Raw genomic sequence first — 20,663 nt, forward strand, 5'->3', positions numbered from 1 at the left:
ATCTGATCTGAAAGAAAACCTGGATGACGATCTGTCGGAAGAACAGTGATAGCTCTTGTTGCGTTGAGCTTTCAAAGCATCCTTTGACAAGAATGATTGCTCATTCGTCGACATATCAAATTCCATATTCTTCGTAGCCAATTCTCTCTTTTTTCAGAATAATGCGTTTTGTAATATTTTAGAATTTAAGAAGTTTAACAAATATAAAGAGTTGCTTCAATAACTTTACTTTTTCTCGTCGACTGCTTCGTGCTAACTCTGCATTAATATGAGACTGAACATGAGAACTTGAGCAAACATTATTATGTGAAGCCAAAATTTGCGATCTCAAAGAAAATAAATCGGCTGTTTCCAAAGAGATTCTAGATTTCAATAAACTAATAAAAGGTAAGTAAAAATGGATTAGAACTTGGTTAACAATTTAGAAAATATTTTCTTATATATCATTATAAAAAACAATAGAGATAAATTATTTCTTGCATTTAAAGATGTATTAATGACAAATTAATAAATATTTATTTATTCACTGCAATAGAGTACCGATTTGTTTGAAGAGATAAAAGCGGAATATTCTCGGAAGCGTTATCTTTTGATAAAGGACTGATACGACCAGATTTTTGCAAAATAATATTTGACCTTTGTGAATTAGTCGATAACAAGCTATCTACTGCAGATTGTTTTCCCAACCGATATCCTTGACCAGGAAAGCTAACAGTGTCGCCTGCATATAATTCCGTTCTACGATCTTCTATCTTCAAGAGAAAATAGAAACAATTAAATTAAATTTTTATTAGCTAAAGAATTCATAATAAAAAAAGGTGCAAAGAATAAATCATAAAAACCTGTACATATATATATATATATATATATATATATATATATATATATATGTATATATGTATATATGTATACAATATATCGTCTCTAGAATCTTATTTGACTAATAATTTACTGTGAAAGGTACTCCATCAGGATATCCTTGTTGCAATTCAGAAGGAAAATATCCATCCAAAATATCACGAATGAACGAGCTTGCAGTCGGATCATTGTAAGATCGCAATGGTCCTTCTTTCACGATCATACCGTTCTTGTAAAATTTCAACTTTATGCAGGAAGGAGTCTTCAATCGCAAAATGCATAAGAAAAGTGTTGATTGGCCATTACCAAAATATAAATAAATTATTACATTTCAATTGCTGAATGATTAAAAAATCATTTAATATTCTCCATTTAAAGTATCTTATTGAAAATGTCGCGTAATTAAACGCGTGATATTTTACGTTATTTCTGTAATGTATACGCGATGTAAAAGAACGCCTTACAAATTAGGAAAATACTTTAAAAGTTGCTCCTCCTCCTTTTTCGTTGTGGTAAATATGAACTTCGCCCTTTCCCGCGGCTAAATTCAACTGATCGATATTTGCAACTAACTGATCATAACAGGCGTCGAGATAATTACTATAACAGAATTACTAATTATTAAATCGATTATTTCCACTTCGAATTAGTAATGTATATTCTAATTACTTGCTATCGCTGTCTAAGTTCATCGCGTTTTTCGTATCACCCACCCACGTCAGTCCATAATCAGCCAAAAACTTCTACAATATTAAAATTATAATTGCTAATTATTGCTACCAAAAATGAACATATCTAAAATGTAAATTTAAACCTCCATTTCGATGATCTTGTGTTCTAATGACAGACATCGTTGATAAAAATATTCGGAATTGTTAGTCTGAGTTCGTTGCTCTTTTTTTCGCAAGAGCTCCTGATTTTTGTATTTAGTTTCCCATTCTTTGATCTATACCAAAATAATATCATATATCATCTAAAGAAACGAGATTAAATTAATAAAAAATTAAATTAAAAAATATGAGAATAAATTAAAGAATATCTTTTTCAAAAAAAGAAAAATTATGGAGTAATTTTATATAATTATAAGATAATTAAAAAAAAAGAGAAAGAAAAAAAAAAATTAAAAAAAATACATGAATAAAACAATATGTTCCTATTATCTTATAAGTAAATTTAACAAATCAAAAAAATCCACGCGAATATAATTGAATATAAAAAAGATTAGCTTTCTAATAAGAATTTCTATAAATTTTTGAATTATATTCCTAGATTAAGAAAAGCGTACAGAGAACCTTCCGCTTTAAGCGACCGATTTCCTGATCTTTGGTTCGCAATCCTTCCTCGGCTTTTGTCAAAACGGTTTGCATCTTTCGCATTTGTGTCTCAGCCATATGCATTTGTTTCGTTAACATACTAATGAGCTCACTTTCTGAAATCAATGCGATAGCAGTGATATAATTCCAAATAAAACAAAAATTACAAAGATTTATCTAATTCCATGCGTAATACACAAAACTTTGTTTAAAAGGTTAACAAATTTTCGTTATACATATATGTTTGTTACTAAACATTAACTTTTCTCAATGTATGCTCTGCATATATTATTATAAAATTTTTTAAACCTTCTTCGATTACGCTATTTATAGGGATGGATTTCCTAGTCATCTTGGAAGCATTATTCCACAATTTTCTCGCGGAAAAATTTGCATTGGAAACCTAGCAGCGAACATGTAAAATTTGTCTCATATATTTTCTAGTATTATGTATATATATATATATATATATATATATATATATATAATATATTGCACAGTTACCGTTCTATTGATTCGATTCGAAGATTTACTATAATCGAGAACGATTTTATTGTCTTCTGATGAATCTGTTTTCAGAACTTGAAAATCTCCTGTTGTGCTGTTTGATATGGATGTTGACGAAGGCAATATCTTCAATCTAGTAAAATGCTACATTATTTTATCTTAACGAGCAATATGTTGATAATTGGCAATAAAGTGCACATTTTTCATTGTTGTATAAATATGACACATCCTAATATAACCTACTTGCAATTGCTGTCGCGTGACAAGAACAAAGAATTTCTTGAAAATTTCTTTCTCGAATTAATTGAGGAATTTCCCTGGCTCATGTTTTGAATGATAGCGTTAATTAACGAATTCGACAACATTTACATAAATTTTCTTACGTCGCCAAAAATTAGTTATTCGTCCGAAGTTGTATTTACAATATGCGACGTAAGAAAAGTCGATTTAAATAGATTCAATGTAAGGGAGGTACATAATGATAATTTATAGCATGTAAGAGAGCAAAAAAAAAGTTTTCGTTTACAACTTTCATTTTTCATATGTTTATTCACCAGTATTCGTTTCAAGAATTACGAAATAGAAGGTACGCGATAATAAGCTTGTATTTTAATAATATTCACTTTTTATATTTTTATATTTTATAATATTTTTCTAATTGCAACTTCCAATCAATGAAATATTCGATGTAGTGTAATTTAAAATGTTGCACACTTTATTCCGTGCGGTAATAACTTATTATGAACAGAGTTTGCAAAAGACCTCGTTCTAATTATACAAAGAGTTTGATATTCTAATCGCACCTTGAAAGGCACAGTGAAAGTAAGGTCAGGACCTTCTATTGGATCGATTCGATCTAAAATCACAAGTAATGATACATATTCAGAACACATAAAATTTAAGAAATAAAACTATTATATTATTTACATTGTAATTTATAAATTTACAATAGAAACGTAAATAATTTTAATTATTACACAATAGATTTTACGTGTAAAATTACTCTTGAAAATTTTAAAGTTGCTCGATACAAATCAAGGAAGTTAGTGATAGGGTTCATTTTATTTTTTATTGTCTTACTCTATATAAATAAATGATTAGTTTTTTTCGACAGAAATAGAAACCAAATAAAAATAAATTAAAACTTAATTATATATTATATTACATAAATATATTTATTATATTTAATAAATTAATTATATTTAATAAATGTTTATGGAAACAGCTTAATAAAGCAATATATTTAAATTCTTTACATGCAATTTAAAGATACTTAAATATTTTATTAAAAAAGAGAGAAATAGTTTTTTAAAATAATATATTTTTGGGGGCAGACTCTTTGAAATGTAAAATGACATTAATTTTTCATATGAGTGTGTATTTGTATCCTCAAAATATATTTTAAATATTTTTTTATTTAAATGTCTTTTTGAAAAAAAATATTTAATAATAATATTTAATAATAGCTGCATTATTTATTTGTGATTAAAAGCAAGTGTTTTAGTTTCGAAACTATTTCCTCAAAATTATGAAAAAGATAATATCTCATAAAATATATTTGTAAGTAAGAATGCTATAAACATAAATATTTCAAAATTTGTTAAAATAAAAAGATAGAGAGCGAAAGAATTTAAGAATCAATCTTTAAATTCATCAATGATATCATCTCTTTGATGAATCACGCATCCAACACACTCACCGTGTGTTACAGCACTGCGCGTCGGCGCAGTGACTCTTAATCGATCGCAGAGTATCGCTTGTATTCGGATCACGTGAACGGCGGCGTCATCGCGTCATCAAAGAGACCGACGTAACAAGCGGTGTTATATCGCGCCGGTGGTCGTGCATCTGCGGCGTGCCGTCTACTGTCTACTGCTGCATTCGATTTTATTGCGCGCAACGCGTTTTTTCCGTTGACGTTGACGTGGGTGAACAAAGCGCCAATAGCGCGGCATCGAATAATTATCGCGTGTGTCTCATCTCGCGAGGATGAAAATGCCTCGCAAGAGAACGTTCACGCTTCACGAGATATTCACTGGACGCAGGAACGGCACGAAGGTGAGTCCTCGATTTATTGTCCTTCAATTTATCCGAGCGGTTACGCGAGCTCCGCCGCTCTCGAAAACAGCTGATCGCTGACTACATGATGTTTCGCAGAAATTGAGGAAGTCGATACACGTAACTTGAGTTAACCTCAAAATGAGCAGTTCGTATCAATGACGTATTCTTTGTCGGGCATCGGTATCAAATTAACTTCCTATCATTTCACGACTTATCCTAAGAACGTCATAATTAAAGTAGAATGTCGATATGTAACATTTACGGTATTTCAAGATTTTTACCTAGACATTCATTGAAGCCTTGATGTGCTCTATCATTTGGTGCCACTAATTGTTGTAGCTGACAGAACAGTTTTTCCTTCGATAATGCTTAGAAATAATTTTCTGCAGAGTTATAGGACTTTCTATTGTTGCTCACTCTCTCTGTATCTTTATGTAAAAAAATTGAGAACTTGTTTGATCCTCCCACTTTGGAAATAAAGAATTAAAGATAAATTGATGGTGACATTAACATATATAAGAATTGTATACAATTTCTCTCTAAGAATTTTAATTATCATATAAAAAATATAATCTTGTCTCTCTTTGACTTCACATTCATTATCGAAGAAATTATTCAAAATAATGTATTCCAGCTTAACTATAAAAAAAGAAAAAATCAATAGAAGTCAATCATTTAAACGTGAATTATTATCACAATAATCAATTTTTAAAAGACTTTTTATAGAGACGAAATGTATGAACTAATTTTACACGTTCTAATTTTATTATTTTATATCGTCATATTATTATAAAAAATAATAAGATTAAACAAAAATATATATATATATAAATTTAATCTTTACGTTCTCTCTATAAAAAGTCTTTTAAAATTAATTATTTTTTACATACCACCAAAACGTAATCACTAATAATTATAACTGAAAGTTAGCCACATAGATCGCTTAAACGCATAAAACATAAAATATTTGTATGTGTCCATTATTTATAATTAATCGAACATAAATTTCATAATTTCCTTGTACTCCTCATAAATTCCTTGTAATTTCCTTGTAAATTTCCTTGTAATTTATCCTCGTAGTTAGAGACAATTTCCTTCACAATGTTAATTATGTTACGCAATTAGAAAATTATTAAGCAAAATTAAGAGTCAGTGATACCTGTTGCATATTATCATGCAATATTAAAATGCAATACTCCGCTAATTCACTGTACTATTTTCCTCGTGCTATAATTGATTCTTTTTTTTTAATAAATATTTTGAAGTTTATATTCATTGTTTGTTTACCTTATTATCGTTTTTTGAAAAAACTATGTAATAATAATTTCACCTGTGTTTTCCTTCTTAGAAACGAAACTATATAATGAATGTGCTATATGAATGGTCATTGTGATGCGTATGCTTTCATGCTGACTTCGTCGAATTGCGTGACTTGTCTCGATTATAAACTTGATAAGGTCAATCATGAGATGATTAAGCTCAATATTACGGGTGAGAAAATTTCTTTGTGTAGATAAGAAAAGCGGTAATTTTTCGAAATCATTCAGCTGGATCGACTGACTTATAAAATTATATTAATATATATATATATATATATATATATATATTGACTATATTAATTATATTAATATATATTTTACTATTTCTTCGTTATATATTATTGGAAAGACTAACTTATATGTTAAAAGATATCCTTAAGACTTATAAGGTCAATCAAAGCACGCGTTAAGAGTCATCATTTGCTTAGTTATAATACGACACGAACTGAACGAATTGATCGATTAAGAAACGTGGTCTCTATGTCTTACTGCAGAATACATTTAAGAATGTCAAGAAATAATTTATAGCGAGTATGTGTAATATACTTTGTATCGACAACTGCATGTACATGTTGTGTGTATAACTTAGATAAATAATTTAAATAATTTAAATTTTAATAATTCGCACGAAAATATTTAATAATTCGTAATATTAGTGAATAATATTTCCTAATTAAATATCATTCTTGCAAATCACAATAGATTTTTCTCTCTAAGTTATTTTTTTGAGCTTTATCTATTGCTACTACATAAGTTCAATTAACCGTGTTACTGATGTAACACACTCCTGAGTTCACATACGTCACTTCAATTTATTCTTATGTAAAATGATCATTTCAATGTCATTCTCTTAGGTAAGTACTAATTATTTTGTAGTTATTATTTTTTATAGACTCTATCAATATTAATGACTTAAAAATAAATTGAAATATAATGATCCAGAGTTTTGAGCAATTAATTATTAGTTATGTGACGTAATAATTATTTACTTCACTATCTCCCATCACTTGTTTATTATACCAAATAAAAACTATCTATTTGAAAAATTAAAATCAATCATGTTTTTGTGCTTTTATTACTTGATAATTAAACTTATTTTAATATAATTTAATGAAAACTAAAAAACTACGCAAATTTAATTTTTATATGTAAATATATATACTTGTAGCTAATTTTTGGTTTATTACATATACGTTTTATTTTTTTTCTTATATATAAGAATTTTGAGACATAGATACGAGTATTAGTTTTGTAATTAACTATTATTTATAATTAACCATAACAAGTCCGACGTTTTATACTATATTACGTTTTACTCATAATAGGTATAATATTCCTGTCTCACACTATACTAAGAGCACGATCGAAAACCGAGGCAATGGTGGGGTAATAAAGATAGTCAACGCCTCGTGGTCCGGTTGTGCCTTTCAGTGCCGGCATTTCGTTCCGTCTGCAATCATGTCGATTGTATTGCGATTTCTTCCGTTCACCGCACGTTTTGAGTCGCATTTATCGTATCTTGTGAAATTATAATCTCGTTTTTTCACGTGTTTCCAAACTTCATTTTTGATGTAAGTGACACTTCGGATAATGTTGACATTATCATCTTTTTCATTAGAAGCTTTTTGTGACGTACAAGCGAATTTGTGACTTGTTAAATTTCATTATCTATTATCTATATACACATCAAGGTCATTTTATATTTCGATATTATATGACTCGGAAAGCGAAGAAAATGTTGATGTTGCAAAATTTTCTGTTCACAACTGCTAGCAGATTACATTTAATACAAACGGAATGATAATAAAATTTTTGCATTGAGCTCTTACTCCATCTTCAACATGATTCGTTAAAAATGTAGGTAATGAATTATGCTAATACCATTGATCACATTTTGATTTGTCATTGATTTTTCGCAATCAAAAGAAGAAGGAAATATGTATAATAATAATTGCAATATATTTTTAAAAGGATATAGTCTTTAAAATATGAATCTTTTATGGAGAGGCTAAACAAGTGTATCATATTAATTTTTATAAACTATCAATATCACATATATCAATGTATTATATATCAAATTTTAGAAAGTGTTTTGTTGTTTTTATCTTAGAATTGTTTTATCTTTGACATTAAAAAATGAAAGTAACATTAATATTGCATTTTTTGTAATTTTCTACACAAACTAAAAGTTCAACTTTTTAAATTAAGTAGATTCAAAGTTTTTGCATAAAAGAGTCGCTTCTTTCAACCATGCATTTTTTATTTTTTTATTATGGTTATTACGATATTCACAAAGTTTTGTAGTGTAGCGTTTTACCTTGAGATATGCATATGAAATGAAGGACATCATAATTGTACCTGAAGTTATGTGTGTGTGTGTGTGTGTGTGTGTAAGGCTGAGTTTTTTGCTAATACATGAGTAAACATAATCACAGTGTTTGATTCTGTCTACTATAATTTAATAAGCTTATATAATACCATGATGAGACATAAAATATGGAACCACATTTAGATAAAAAATATTCCGGAATGGATAAAGTTCTTTTTGAATGGTCATCGAATATCTTCAATATCTAGCCTTATCATGAATTAATTTTGCACAAGTCATGCATACATTTCTCATTTCTTGGCAATAATTTTTTGCGGAAATATAATACGTAATCCTACGTGCAATCCTAATGCCTATGCTGTGTACAGAGATCAGCTAAATGTTTCATTCGAATATATCGCCGACATAGATCAAAAGTTTGCTGACTATAATTTAACGCATTCGATTCTTTTCTGTCTACTACAATGTGCTTATGAAAAGTGTTTCAGAAATAATCACAAGTTTTCTTTAATAAATATTTTTACAAATTTGATTAGAAGAAGAAAATGTATGATAATTTGATAATTTTTACATATATTACATATAATTAATTAATATCACATTAATTAATTATATAAATGTATAATCGATATTGAATTATCCTACAGTTTACAAATAAAAAATAATTAAAATCGATTTAGTAAATAAATAATATGATATAGATAATTATGCTGATAATTCTATAAAATATATAGCCTATAAAAATTTTATGTGCATAACAAAATAAAATAAAGATCTTTAAACAATATTTCATACAGCTAGACATTTATTGAGCAGAAGATATACGATGATCGTGCAAAAAGAACTTTATGCAACAATGAAAATAATATATTCGAAATTAATATACAAATTTCAAAAATAGAATATAATAAAATAAACTTTAAATAATTGCTTCATGTTACTGTAGAAATTTTTGTTGATATTTGCGCAAAAGTATAATTAGTGGCATGCATGATAATTAAACACAACCATTTATCCACAATGTCGTGGATAAAAAGCTAGGTATGCAATTTTTTTCCATAAAATTAATTTTTCTCTTTCGTGTTTTTAATGAATATGATATTCATAAATAAATTTTTGTGAAGACTTCCATACACGAAGAGCTTCAAGAATGTTGAAATAAATTCCGCGTAGGAATTTCATTTTATTCTCTAAGTCATGACCTCGCAATACTTGGAATACCTTACAAATTTATTGACGCCATATTATACGTTGACCAAGGCGAAAGTTCGTATAAAAAAACTAGATGCCACGCACGATGTTCTTCTACAAAATAATGATTAATTAATTAAACGAATTCTCTCTGTTTTGCAGAATCCGAGGTGATCTTTGTGCTTTCATTTTGCACAAAAGATTCGGTTTTATTCAAACAATTGTGTTCGCACAAAAAATGGAAGAATCTCAAAGGTGAAGAAACATATTTCCTATCTTTATCTATATATACACACACACACAAACACATTCTATACTATTAATTATTTTACCACTATTTTTACGTATCTTTATGTAGTTAATAAGATAAAATTTCCAGATTTTTTTTTAACAGATTCTCTATCTAATTTGAAACAATTTTTGTAGCGAAAATGTCCAGACATTTAACGGTTTTTGAATTGAAAAAGAAAAGTTTTTCACTAAATTTTGTGGAGATTCAACACGTCAACAAAACTATATTTTTCATTTCTATATTTTTAATTTCATGTGAAATTTAGTAAAATTTAAATTTTTGCATAATATTTGTATTTTTAAATTTAGTAAAATTTAATAAAATTTTAACTTGAAGCTTAGTTATATATACAGAAATATATAAATATACATGTATAATGCAAAAATTGAAAACATGAAAAAAAAATGATAATCTATCTCGACATTTCTTTTAAGAAAAAAATCGATTTCAAATTGGCCAAAGAATCTGCTATGGAAAGAAATCTGTTGTTTTTAGGACGACCTATATAATCTTTTTGTTTTATTTACACAAATACTTCTTGATAGTAAAGTCTTAATCTCATCATATATTTTACGAAATGTGTGTTACGATTATTTTATCGTATTTTCCATTATCGCCTCTTTTCTTATATAGATTACAGCAAATTAAGCAAATTGACTACCAAGTATATTTAAATGTTATTTATCTTAAAACGCGACTTATGATTGATTGTCTATTTGTGCTATGGATCCTATCTTATCCTATATTAATTTTATCTTACAGGTATGAGGAATCTGATATGTATAAAGAACGCCCATCTTGCAGTTTACGAAGATTAGGAGGTAATGTTTTTTATAATAACATGATTTAGAGAGGAACTTTTTTTCCTTAAAAAAATGAAATATGACGATTGATGCTATTATAAATTCGTTTTCTAATGCTAATTCATTAATACGAACAGTATGTCGTTGTTCCTGATAATCACACGCAGATTTTTTTGATCGCAGATATGATACCAGCACGGGTCGTACTGTATATGCTATCGTTTTCCGGATTCCTCGTATCTTTCATGATGAGGACGGACATCAACATCGCTATGGTGGCTATGGCGAAAATACCGTCAACATCGAATGAAACCATTGCGGTAACGTCCCATTGTTACACAATGTCGAATGTGTCACATATGGAAAATACCAGTGTAATCAGATCGGAGGTATGCTTATATAAGTATTGCAATAATGAAATAAACTAATTGTAAGAGCATAATTTTTTTGCTATCGCGTGCGCATTGTTGCGTACAATATTTGAAAAAAATAATGATTCATTTCCAGCTGATCTGCAATAACGAAATCATTCTTTTTTTGTCAAGCTTTTTCTATTAAGTTGTTTTTGCTAAGTTTGTTATATTTAAATGAGAAAACATGCGCACGTAATGTTTATTCAGTCAGGTCGGGATACGTCGCATAATGATTTGCACGATTAACGTCACGATAATCTGTTTGAGTACGATGAATACGATACAGGTATCATTGTCCATATCATCATAATAATGTAAATATATTCCACACGTATGATCAAAAGCATGCAAAATTTTTTTAAGGCGTGCAGTTTTGTGCAGTTCCATATATATGTAAATAGAGTAATATAAAGAAAATGAAAAGTTTCAATAACGTAAAAATAAATACTTTAAATTATTTAAAAAATTGTTATATTTGAAATATTGGAAATTATTGAATATTTAAATAATTATTGAAAAATTAATAAGTCTACAAACATATGAACCAATAAATATAATCTATATGTGATGAGAGAAAAAAGAGAGAGACTCGACTTCAGACTTTGTGCTGAAGTTCGAATATAATTTGTATATATTTAAATGTCAAGGATTAGCAAGCTTGTTATGCATGTTTTATTATTATAGTATACAAGAAGGAAATATATGATTAATTATAAGAGATGTATTCGCAATGAGTCTTTTATTTTAAATTTGGCAAGATGAAATAAATGATCATAACATTTATTCTATTTGTCATCCGGGAATAATGACGTGTAAAATTAATGATATTTCCAATTTTATCAACGTTGGAAAACAATTCAAGCGAGTAATAAAATCAAATTAAATTTTAATAAATTTTTGTAATGATTTTAAGAAATTCTTGCAATTATACAATATGTTAGCGAAAAAATCAGCAAACGGAAGATCTTAATTTAAAAATAACGCTATTTTTTTCTGAAAAATTATAAAACTTAATATTTGCAGTATTTTTTTATGCACACAATAGAGATCTCGTGAAAATTTAGACCATTGAATTTTTCTTTAAATATTAAAGAAATCTAATCACCGAAAAGTTACTTCATTTAATGCAAACTTGTAATCAATAAAATGCGCGTAAGCAATATAAAGTTATACCGTTTTTATGAACAGGAGGATGGCGAATTCGAGTGGAGCCCAGCTATTCAATCAGCCATTCTTAGCTCTTTTTACTGGTGTTATATACTATCGCAAATGCTTGGTGGTGTTCTTACTCAATATTTCGGCACTAAAACTATATTCGGCGGATCTCAAGTCGTTACTGCGATATGCAGTCTTCTTATGCCGACTGCCGCGGAAATTCATTACGGGGCAATGATAGCGTTACGCAGTATACAAGGCATCGCAAGTGTAAGTCTTTATAATCATTGGATAAAACCGCAAAAAATTTTACAATTATATTCAGAGATAATGTAAATATCTAAAATATATACAGCTAAAAGATATCGCAACTTTTTTAGACATCTTTGAATTGTCTTTTGAATATTGCTTGAATTTATATATTTATATTATTTGTATATTATTATATTTATATTTGGGATAAACTTTGATAATTTGTATTTATTTTTCCCATTAAAAAAGGGACTCACGTGGCCCGCAATGTATGCCGTAATTGGGCACTGGATTCCACCTGTAGAACGTTCACGCTTCATGTCTTCCTTTCAAGGTACGTTATCAAATGTCAGCCGCTAACAGAAATTTTCATGTGTTACAGTGAAACTTCAATACGTTCGATATGGCAAAATTAAGCTAAAGTTATGCGTTCCGTCATATTATGTCGCAATTATAATATCGTGAAATGAAAGTCGCATACTTCTTTTTAATTGTGTTTCCGTGAATACTAATGCACGCTTCTTTCAGAATGGAATACAGAATGAGAAGCAATTATTCTATACTACATTATTGTTTCAGTCAAAATTCCGGACCAAGAATATAATTTGTTATTAAATGAGAATGTTTTTCTATATAAACAATGCGCGCATTGATCTGCGCGAATTGATCGCTCATTAATGATCCCGAATAGTTCATCTCTACGAGGTTGCATTCGCCGGACCGAGGGGTATACTCAACAGCGACCGCTCAACAGCATGAGAAAGGCCGAGTATACTTCCAGCTGGTAGAATCAGCCGGGCTCGTCAAACATATTATTGTATATATATATATTTGTCTCTTTTATATATATATATATATCACTTCTATCTTTTGGCTATGTCCAATTTGCAGGACGAGCTAATCTAATCATTTTTCTCACTTAAATTTTCTCAGAGACGGACTACAACGCGTTTATCTTTCTGTGCTTGCTTACTAATCCAAATATCAAAACTGATTGTTAAACTTTATTATTATTAACACGCAACAGATACTCTAAAATAATATGTATATTTTGAGACTCGTATTGAATAAATCTCCATTGAATAAAGATTATTTATTATTAATTAAATGCACGATGTAAGGGATACCATATTATTAAAAGTATTCTTATATTAACGACAAATTACTGTAACGTGTGCTATATCCTCTCTATTTTATTTAATATAGCTAGAATGTTTTTGAAAATAAAAACTTGCTTTCTTCAATTTATACGCATATGCACATTATTTCAAATCATTAATTTTTCATTTATTTATATTATACTCTTTTTAATACCGCTCTCTATGTAAGAAGAGTGACACTCATCTAGCAGGTAGAACGAGTTTATGCTCTTATTATTTGCAGATATAGAAGTTTCATTGTCCCACCATTAACAGCTTCATCATGTTCATCCTCGTCCCCGCGTAATAAGTTTTACTTGAATCGCTTTACAGGATCAAATACATACATCGTGACTGAAGAGCAATCATCACCATGCATGAGTGTGGTAACAAATCAAGACCGAAGGCCAGCATTCGACAAGCATCATGTTTCAACTTTCCTCTGGCTCGTAGGGTGAGCTACACCTAACATCTAGATTATCTATATTCAGGGTTCAGCATCGGCATTGGATTGACCTACCCGTTGTGCGCATTTATCATCGCCCAATTCGGATGGAGAGCCGTATTCTACACGACTGGTACCATCGGCCTCATTTGGTGCATCTTTTGGTATTGCTGCGCTTTCGATACTCCCGCTTTACATCCCAGAATATCTAAGCTGGAACTCCGTTACATTCAGGAACGTGTTAGAAATCAAGTTATTGGAGCAAACGAGGTAAAGCAATATATATCTGTAATCCGATGATGTCTTTTTTATGCGAATAAACGTGCTAATATATTATTTAATATGTATATTAAGGATCTGCCTGTTCCTTGGAAATCTATACTCACGTCTTGGCCAGCATGGGCTATCGGTATCACGACTTTTGGAAGAATATGGGTACATTATGTGTTTATTATTCCCGGTCCAATGTACATGAAGACGGTATTAGGATTCAGTATACAGGCAGTATGCATTCATTATCAAAAAATCTTTGTTTTTATTTTATCGATATAATATTTGTTAGAGAGGGAAAATAACATTTATTTTTTTAGAATGGTATCCTGTCAGGTGCCCCTTTTATCTGTAGTTACTTAAGTTCTGTTGTATTTTGCTACGTCGCAGATCTCCTAGTTACACGGCAAATCATGACTTTAATTACTGTGCGAAAGATATTTACTGCGCTATGTAAGTCCGTTTGCTAATTTTTTTATTTAATACTTAGAGACTCTGTCTGTGAATTACAAATAATCGATATTTTTGTCCTTACAGCTCAAGTGGTTCCTGGAATTCTCGTAGTTTTAATTGGGTACTTAGGTTGTGATATTATCCTCGTTTTAATTGTATGGTTTATAGCTGTTACTCTCATAACAGCTGGTTACGCGGGTGCAATGGCTAATATCGTCGATATCGCACCCAATTTTGCCGGTGAGTATGCGCAATTTATGAATACAATTATTTAGCAAGGATTCCAATATTTATAAATTGATATATTTTTTTAGGGCCGGTATTGGCGTTCGCACAGACAATTCATATGACCGCTAGTTTCCTATCTCCTATAGCAGCTGGCCTGCTTACACAAGAAAGCGTAAGTATCATATTTTTTTTTAATTTTTCTCTATTGTCCATTAGGATTAAAAGCGATATTATGTAATGTAAAAGTAATATAATGTAAAACAAAAAGTATAATGTTTTCAATAGCAATCTCTCGATGCATGGAGAAAAGTATTTGCAGTCACTGCAGGTGTATCCTGCAGTACATATATTGCTTATCAAATGTTTGGTACAGCGGACATACAAGCATGGAACTATCCCGATCAAAAATATCCTCAACCTATTCAAGAAGATTCTCAGCCATTAAATGATTTATCTCACAAAAAGAGCATAATTATTTCAAGTCAATCAAGTTTATCGAAATAAACGTAAGTTATCTTTATTTCGCTTTATAAATATCAAATTAATTTAAAATTTGTTTTTGCTTTTTAATTGATTTTATATTTTTCTGCTATTAATCTGATTTCTTATTAAAGTTCTCTCTCAGTTTTTTTTTTATAAAAAAGCAATTATATTATATTATATATAGTATATATAATACTTATTTTTTCAATACTATTATATTTCTATAAATAGACCTGATTGTTAATACTTATGAAGAAATGATATAGATATTAAGATAATATATATAGCGTGAAGATTATATTTTTATGAAGAATACCTCAGATATGTTGAAATGTTTCAATTCTCTGATTATGTAAATGCACAAATGTTTGAAAAAATAATTGGTTATAAGTAAAGGAAATTGTGAGATATGATGATAAGACATCTTATTTGGATAGTCCGAGATCTGCTGTTTCTTTGATTTCATTATTAATATATCTAAGCAGGCGATATTGAAATACATGTATGATTCATGTAAATTATTGTCGCATCTATCGTTTAAATTTAAACAAAATTTTTCATTTTATTATTATTGTTTTTAAGGAAACAAAGCATTTAAAATTTTTTATCTCAATAGGATAAATTCAACATCTCGCAAACACTGCACTCTATTGATAAGTAATCTATGCAATAATGTCCAACTTTGTTTACATGCATTCTTTATTATAAAGTGTATTGTATAATAGTTTATTCATAAGATGATATACATATATAAGATAACTGATTTATAAAATGTGGATCTCATAAAGATATGAAACCATTATTATTTTGTCTTATTTGCACGAATTCTAGAAAGCACAACAAAGATTTTACATATACATATATAAAAATATATAATGTTTTGCATATTTAAATGCATATATATATATATATATATATATATATATATATATATATATATGTTCGAAAATATATTCTTGTCTTAAGAATAGAAACTTGTTATAAGTTTAGAGATATTTGAAAAATGATTCTACTACAAATAGTTTTTTTTATCCAGTTCTTTAAATAGAATATGATTGTAATCATCATGCATTAAATAGAAAAAATTAAGTAAAATTATATAGAATTGGAAGACTTTATTAGTATTTATATTTTACAATCAGTGCCTTGTGATGCACATAGATCTTCAAGTTGATAACAAAGCTCTAACAGAACTCTTTGATATTTTTCATAATTCATTAATTCTTATAAATTATAATATAGAAATTTAGATATAAGTAATACCAGATAAAATGTTCACAATTGTAAATTAACACTACCTATTAACCTGCCATTATCAAAATGAAAAAAATATTTATTATATATAGCATCATATAGAACCCGTGTTGTACAAATAGATTTATAGAAGGATTTGTGCACATATTTAAAGAAATTATATAGTAACAAATATATTCATTTATATAAATGTCATAAGAGAGAAAATGTTGTTGTTTATTATATCTGTTTTAGAATTTATGTTTTTATAAATATATATTGCAATGATTATATTAATAACATATATGCACATTTTTTAAATAAATTATATGAGAATATTATAAATTTTAATCTTTTAATCCTTTAATAGCTTCCATTGAGTGAATAGAATATGAATAGAAATTATAACTTTCTTTTTAACTTTATTGTATTATTTGCACTTTACATGTATACATTGATAAAATATATATCATACATAAATATTTGTGTAAATATATAAGATTTATATATTAATGATTGTGCTGTTATATAATATTTCTGTGGTAATATATAATACAAAATAATAGTAATATTTTTCATATGAAATTTATTAAAAACAAATTTGTTTAAACACCTCAAAAAAATTGTAATTTTTTTATTAAATAAATAGATTTTAATAGAGATAAAATTAAAATTTTATGTTTTTTAATATTAATTTCAATTTTTATCATTATTAGTTGCAATTTATTTCACTTCTTACTGCACATTTATAATCACATGAAAATATGTAATTTCTTATAAATATTTAAATAAAATATTTATGTATCATGTTTTATATATATAATCAATTTTTCTCTCTTTGGACATCTTTGTATTAGCTTATTATTATTATTATTAGCGCACAAAATTCATGACATCTTATGTTACCATTTTTATAAAATTGAGGACCAGGAGCGCTAAGAGTAGAAACGGTATTATGCGAAATGTTACTATAAGAGACAATTTAATTCAAAATATATAAGCACATATAGTTTTAATAATCGCAGCATTTTTTATCATATGTATGTATATTTGTGTATGTGTGTGTGTATATATATAATTCTTCCCTTTTTCCCAAAATACTAAGCTAGGCATATTATAATATGTTTGATATATTTTTTAAACTTAAAATGTTACAAATTTCAAAAGCAATTCTTAATTTAAAAAGTAAATGATGCAATGATTTGCCATATGTGGTAAGAACAAATTTAACTTGATATAAATGAAATCAAAAAAAAGATTGCATACTATATTATTTAAATTACTTGAAATATATTACAAAATATTTATATTGAATTTCAAAGAATTTATGATTGATGCATACTAGTAGTAAATGCATTATTTTTGTACAAGAAATATTTGAATAAATTTTTAAAAAGTTAGAATTTTATAAAAATAATTATATTAATTAACAAATTGCTTTATTCCTTCTTTTGACATTACAAATTTTAAGAAATAATTTTTCATAGCAATATGTTTTAATATATCTTTCTATTTGCGAATAAAATTTTGAATTATGCTACCATTTTAAGATAACGAATCATGAAACATATTTATCTACATTATATCATATATATTGTTATATCTTTCCACAGATACCTTACCTATAAATTAAAATAAAAAATAATGTAACACTCACCAACACACGATGCGTAGCGGTGGAATTGCGACACTTTATCTATAAAAAAACAAATATACATAAATAATATAAATATTTTTTCAAAAAATAATATTTCATACAAGTACATATTTATTTCTCATAATAGGTAAAATATTAAATATGCGCAATACATATATTATACATAATAACGTAAAAAGAATGCGATATGAGAATTTTGAAAAAATAAGTGATTAATATGCAAATTTTGCACTCACCCCACGGTTGCTTCACCGTTGCCCGATGTCTTCCAAATCTCTTTATTTCTCTGTTGCTGTTTTTTACGATCGCGCATGTAAATTACTGGAATACGATTTCGCAGCGCTTATACGGCACTCCCGAAGATAATCAAACACGACACGTACTTTGTTACATATTGCGAGGAAGGAATAATACGACAAAAACACTAACGCGCGGAACTACAATGCCGTTACTCTCCGCGTCTCGTAAACGATAGAGGAAATATGAAAATTGCGCGCCTAACTTCACGCACATCATACGTCATCTGCCGCGACGACGCTACATATCTGTTTCTATCTTCGTCACAATAATATACGCTTACGCATTCTTATTTCAAAGCAATTACATACTTCGTATTATAATATAAATGAATGAATATATAAATTAAAATTACAGATAATTATGCAAATTACAATATATCAAAATATGATTGTTGCTGTATTTATAATTGATTTTGATCGAATAAGTTTCTTGTGAAATAAGTGATGTCTTCGTCAATTATTGATGCAAACGACAAATTTCTATGCTATATACGACTCAATTAAATTTTCAAATATGGAATTAATTACTATTGTAATAATATTATTTATACTAAATGCGTAGAGACGCTTCTCGGAAATAGATTATATAATTTTTGTATGCGATTTTTTGTTAGTGACCAAACAATACGAATGGAACATCGGTATTTTCACTTTGATACCGTGCGACATGATGTAATTAATAATTTTAATTATATCTATATATATATATATAAAAATTACAATAAACACTGTGTACAAAATGATTAAAACTTGATACGTACGAGCAAACAATTCGAACCACACAAAATGTATGTACGTGTATATAAACAGCCGATGTATCACGATATGTGAGAATGTAGGTACAACCATAGGTAAAGGTCGCGTAAAGTTGACCGCAGCAGGTGACGCAGCAAAGTTAATCGCGCAATTTTCGAATTTACTCTGCCGTTTCAAAACAGCGTATAAAGTGAGTATAAAATTGGTTATTTTTTATTATTTTTATTTATTCTTCATTTGCATTAATAACCATTTATTTTCATCAGCATCGCATAATGCGATTTTGCATTACAAGTAATAATATGCACAAACAATGTTTGTTTATTTTAATGGAAAAAAAATTTTAAATATTAATATTAACTTTTTGTTACTTGAATTAGTTGATCAAATTATGCATTTAAATTAATGAGAAAATTAAAACACGATTTAAAGTATATTTCAATTTAAAAATAATATTTAAAAAAATACTTTATCTCTTGTAAATATCGTGAAACAATAATTTATAATTCTTATCTCCTGTCGCTTCGATTTCTACTTCGAATAAATCATGCGAAATTATCTACTTAATGTATAGCCGTTGCTTCGATACACTTGCAAATCGTTAATTATGGAAGTCAATTAATTGCGCGAGCTGATAATCAATTAATTGTTCATACGAAATAATAGCATTTCAGGAGATGTTAATGCTGAATATTTTATTTCTTGCGTTTTAAATAAATTTTAATAAATGGTTAGTATTGCGTATTTTACGCTATATTTTGTGGATCTGTTAATGTTCTCTAATATAATGATAACTGCTTGATTGAAAGCGTTTTGAAATGTTCTTACTTGAATTTTACTTTAATAAATATATTTTGATGTTGTGATTTGTTTGATGTATATGAAAGTAATTTATTTATTAAGATTATAGACAGTTGTATAATACTTATAATTTAATATAATTTTAATAAAGCAATTATGTGAATTTAATTAATAAAAGAACAGTTTTCACGAGAAAGAGAAAGAATAGATTTTAGGACTATTATAATATTAAATTTATACTATTTTTAAAATTAGAAAAACAGGATTATATAGCCCTTTCTCTTCTCTCCCTCTCCTGGCTATGTGTACTCTTTAATGAAATCTTTTTTACCATGATATTATGCAAATATCACCTAAATTTATCATTTATTATTTAATTCAATCATAGATAGATATCATAGACAGA

The 20,663-nt window shown here is 27.9% G+C and overlaps 1 protein-coding gene across 2 annotated transcripts; it reads left to right on the top strand.

Annotated features, from left to right (window-relative positions):
- The first annotated feature begins 4,506 nt into the window (after window positions 1-4,506).
- Window positions 4,507-16,313, top strand: LOC126856930 (sialin). Of its 2 annotated transcripts, none has more exons than XM_050605951.1 (12): window positions 4,507-4,736; window positions 9,741-9,833; window positions 10,633-10,691; window positions 10,857-11,062; window positions 12,275-12,511; window positions 12,743-12,827; window positions 14,124-14,347; window positions 14,432-14,581; window positions 14,668-14,800; window positions 14,885-15,040; window positions 15,115-15,200; window positions 15,314-16,313. In XM_050605951.1, the coding sequence occupies exons 2-12, from the start codon at window positions 9,817-9,819 to the stop codon at window positions 15,530-15,532; spliced, it is 1,572 nt and encodes a 523-aa protein (XP_050461908.1). In that variant the 5' UTR covers window positions 4,507-4,736; window positions 9,741-9,816; the 3' UTR covers window positions 15,533-16,313. The 2 variants fall into 2 exon arrangements, with proteins under 2 accessions (XP_050461908.1, XP_050461909.1); XM_050605952.1 differs by lacking the exon at window positions 4,507-4,736 and adding an exon at window positions 7,472-7,629.
- The last annotated feature ends 4,350 nt before the right edge of the window (window positions 16,314-20,663 follow it).

Source organism: Cataglyphis hispanica, chromosome 20 (assembly GCF_021464435.1).
Source record: "Cataglyphis hispanica isolate Lineage 1 chromosome 20, ULB_Chis1_1.0, whole genome shotgun sequence".
Classification (NCBI taxonomy): Eukaryota; Metazoa; Arthropoda; class Insecta; order Hymenoptera; family Formicidae; genus Cataglyphis; species Cataglyphis hispanica.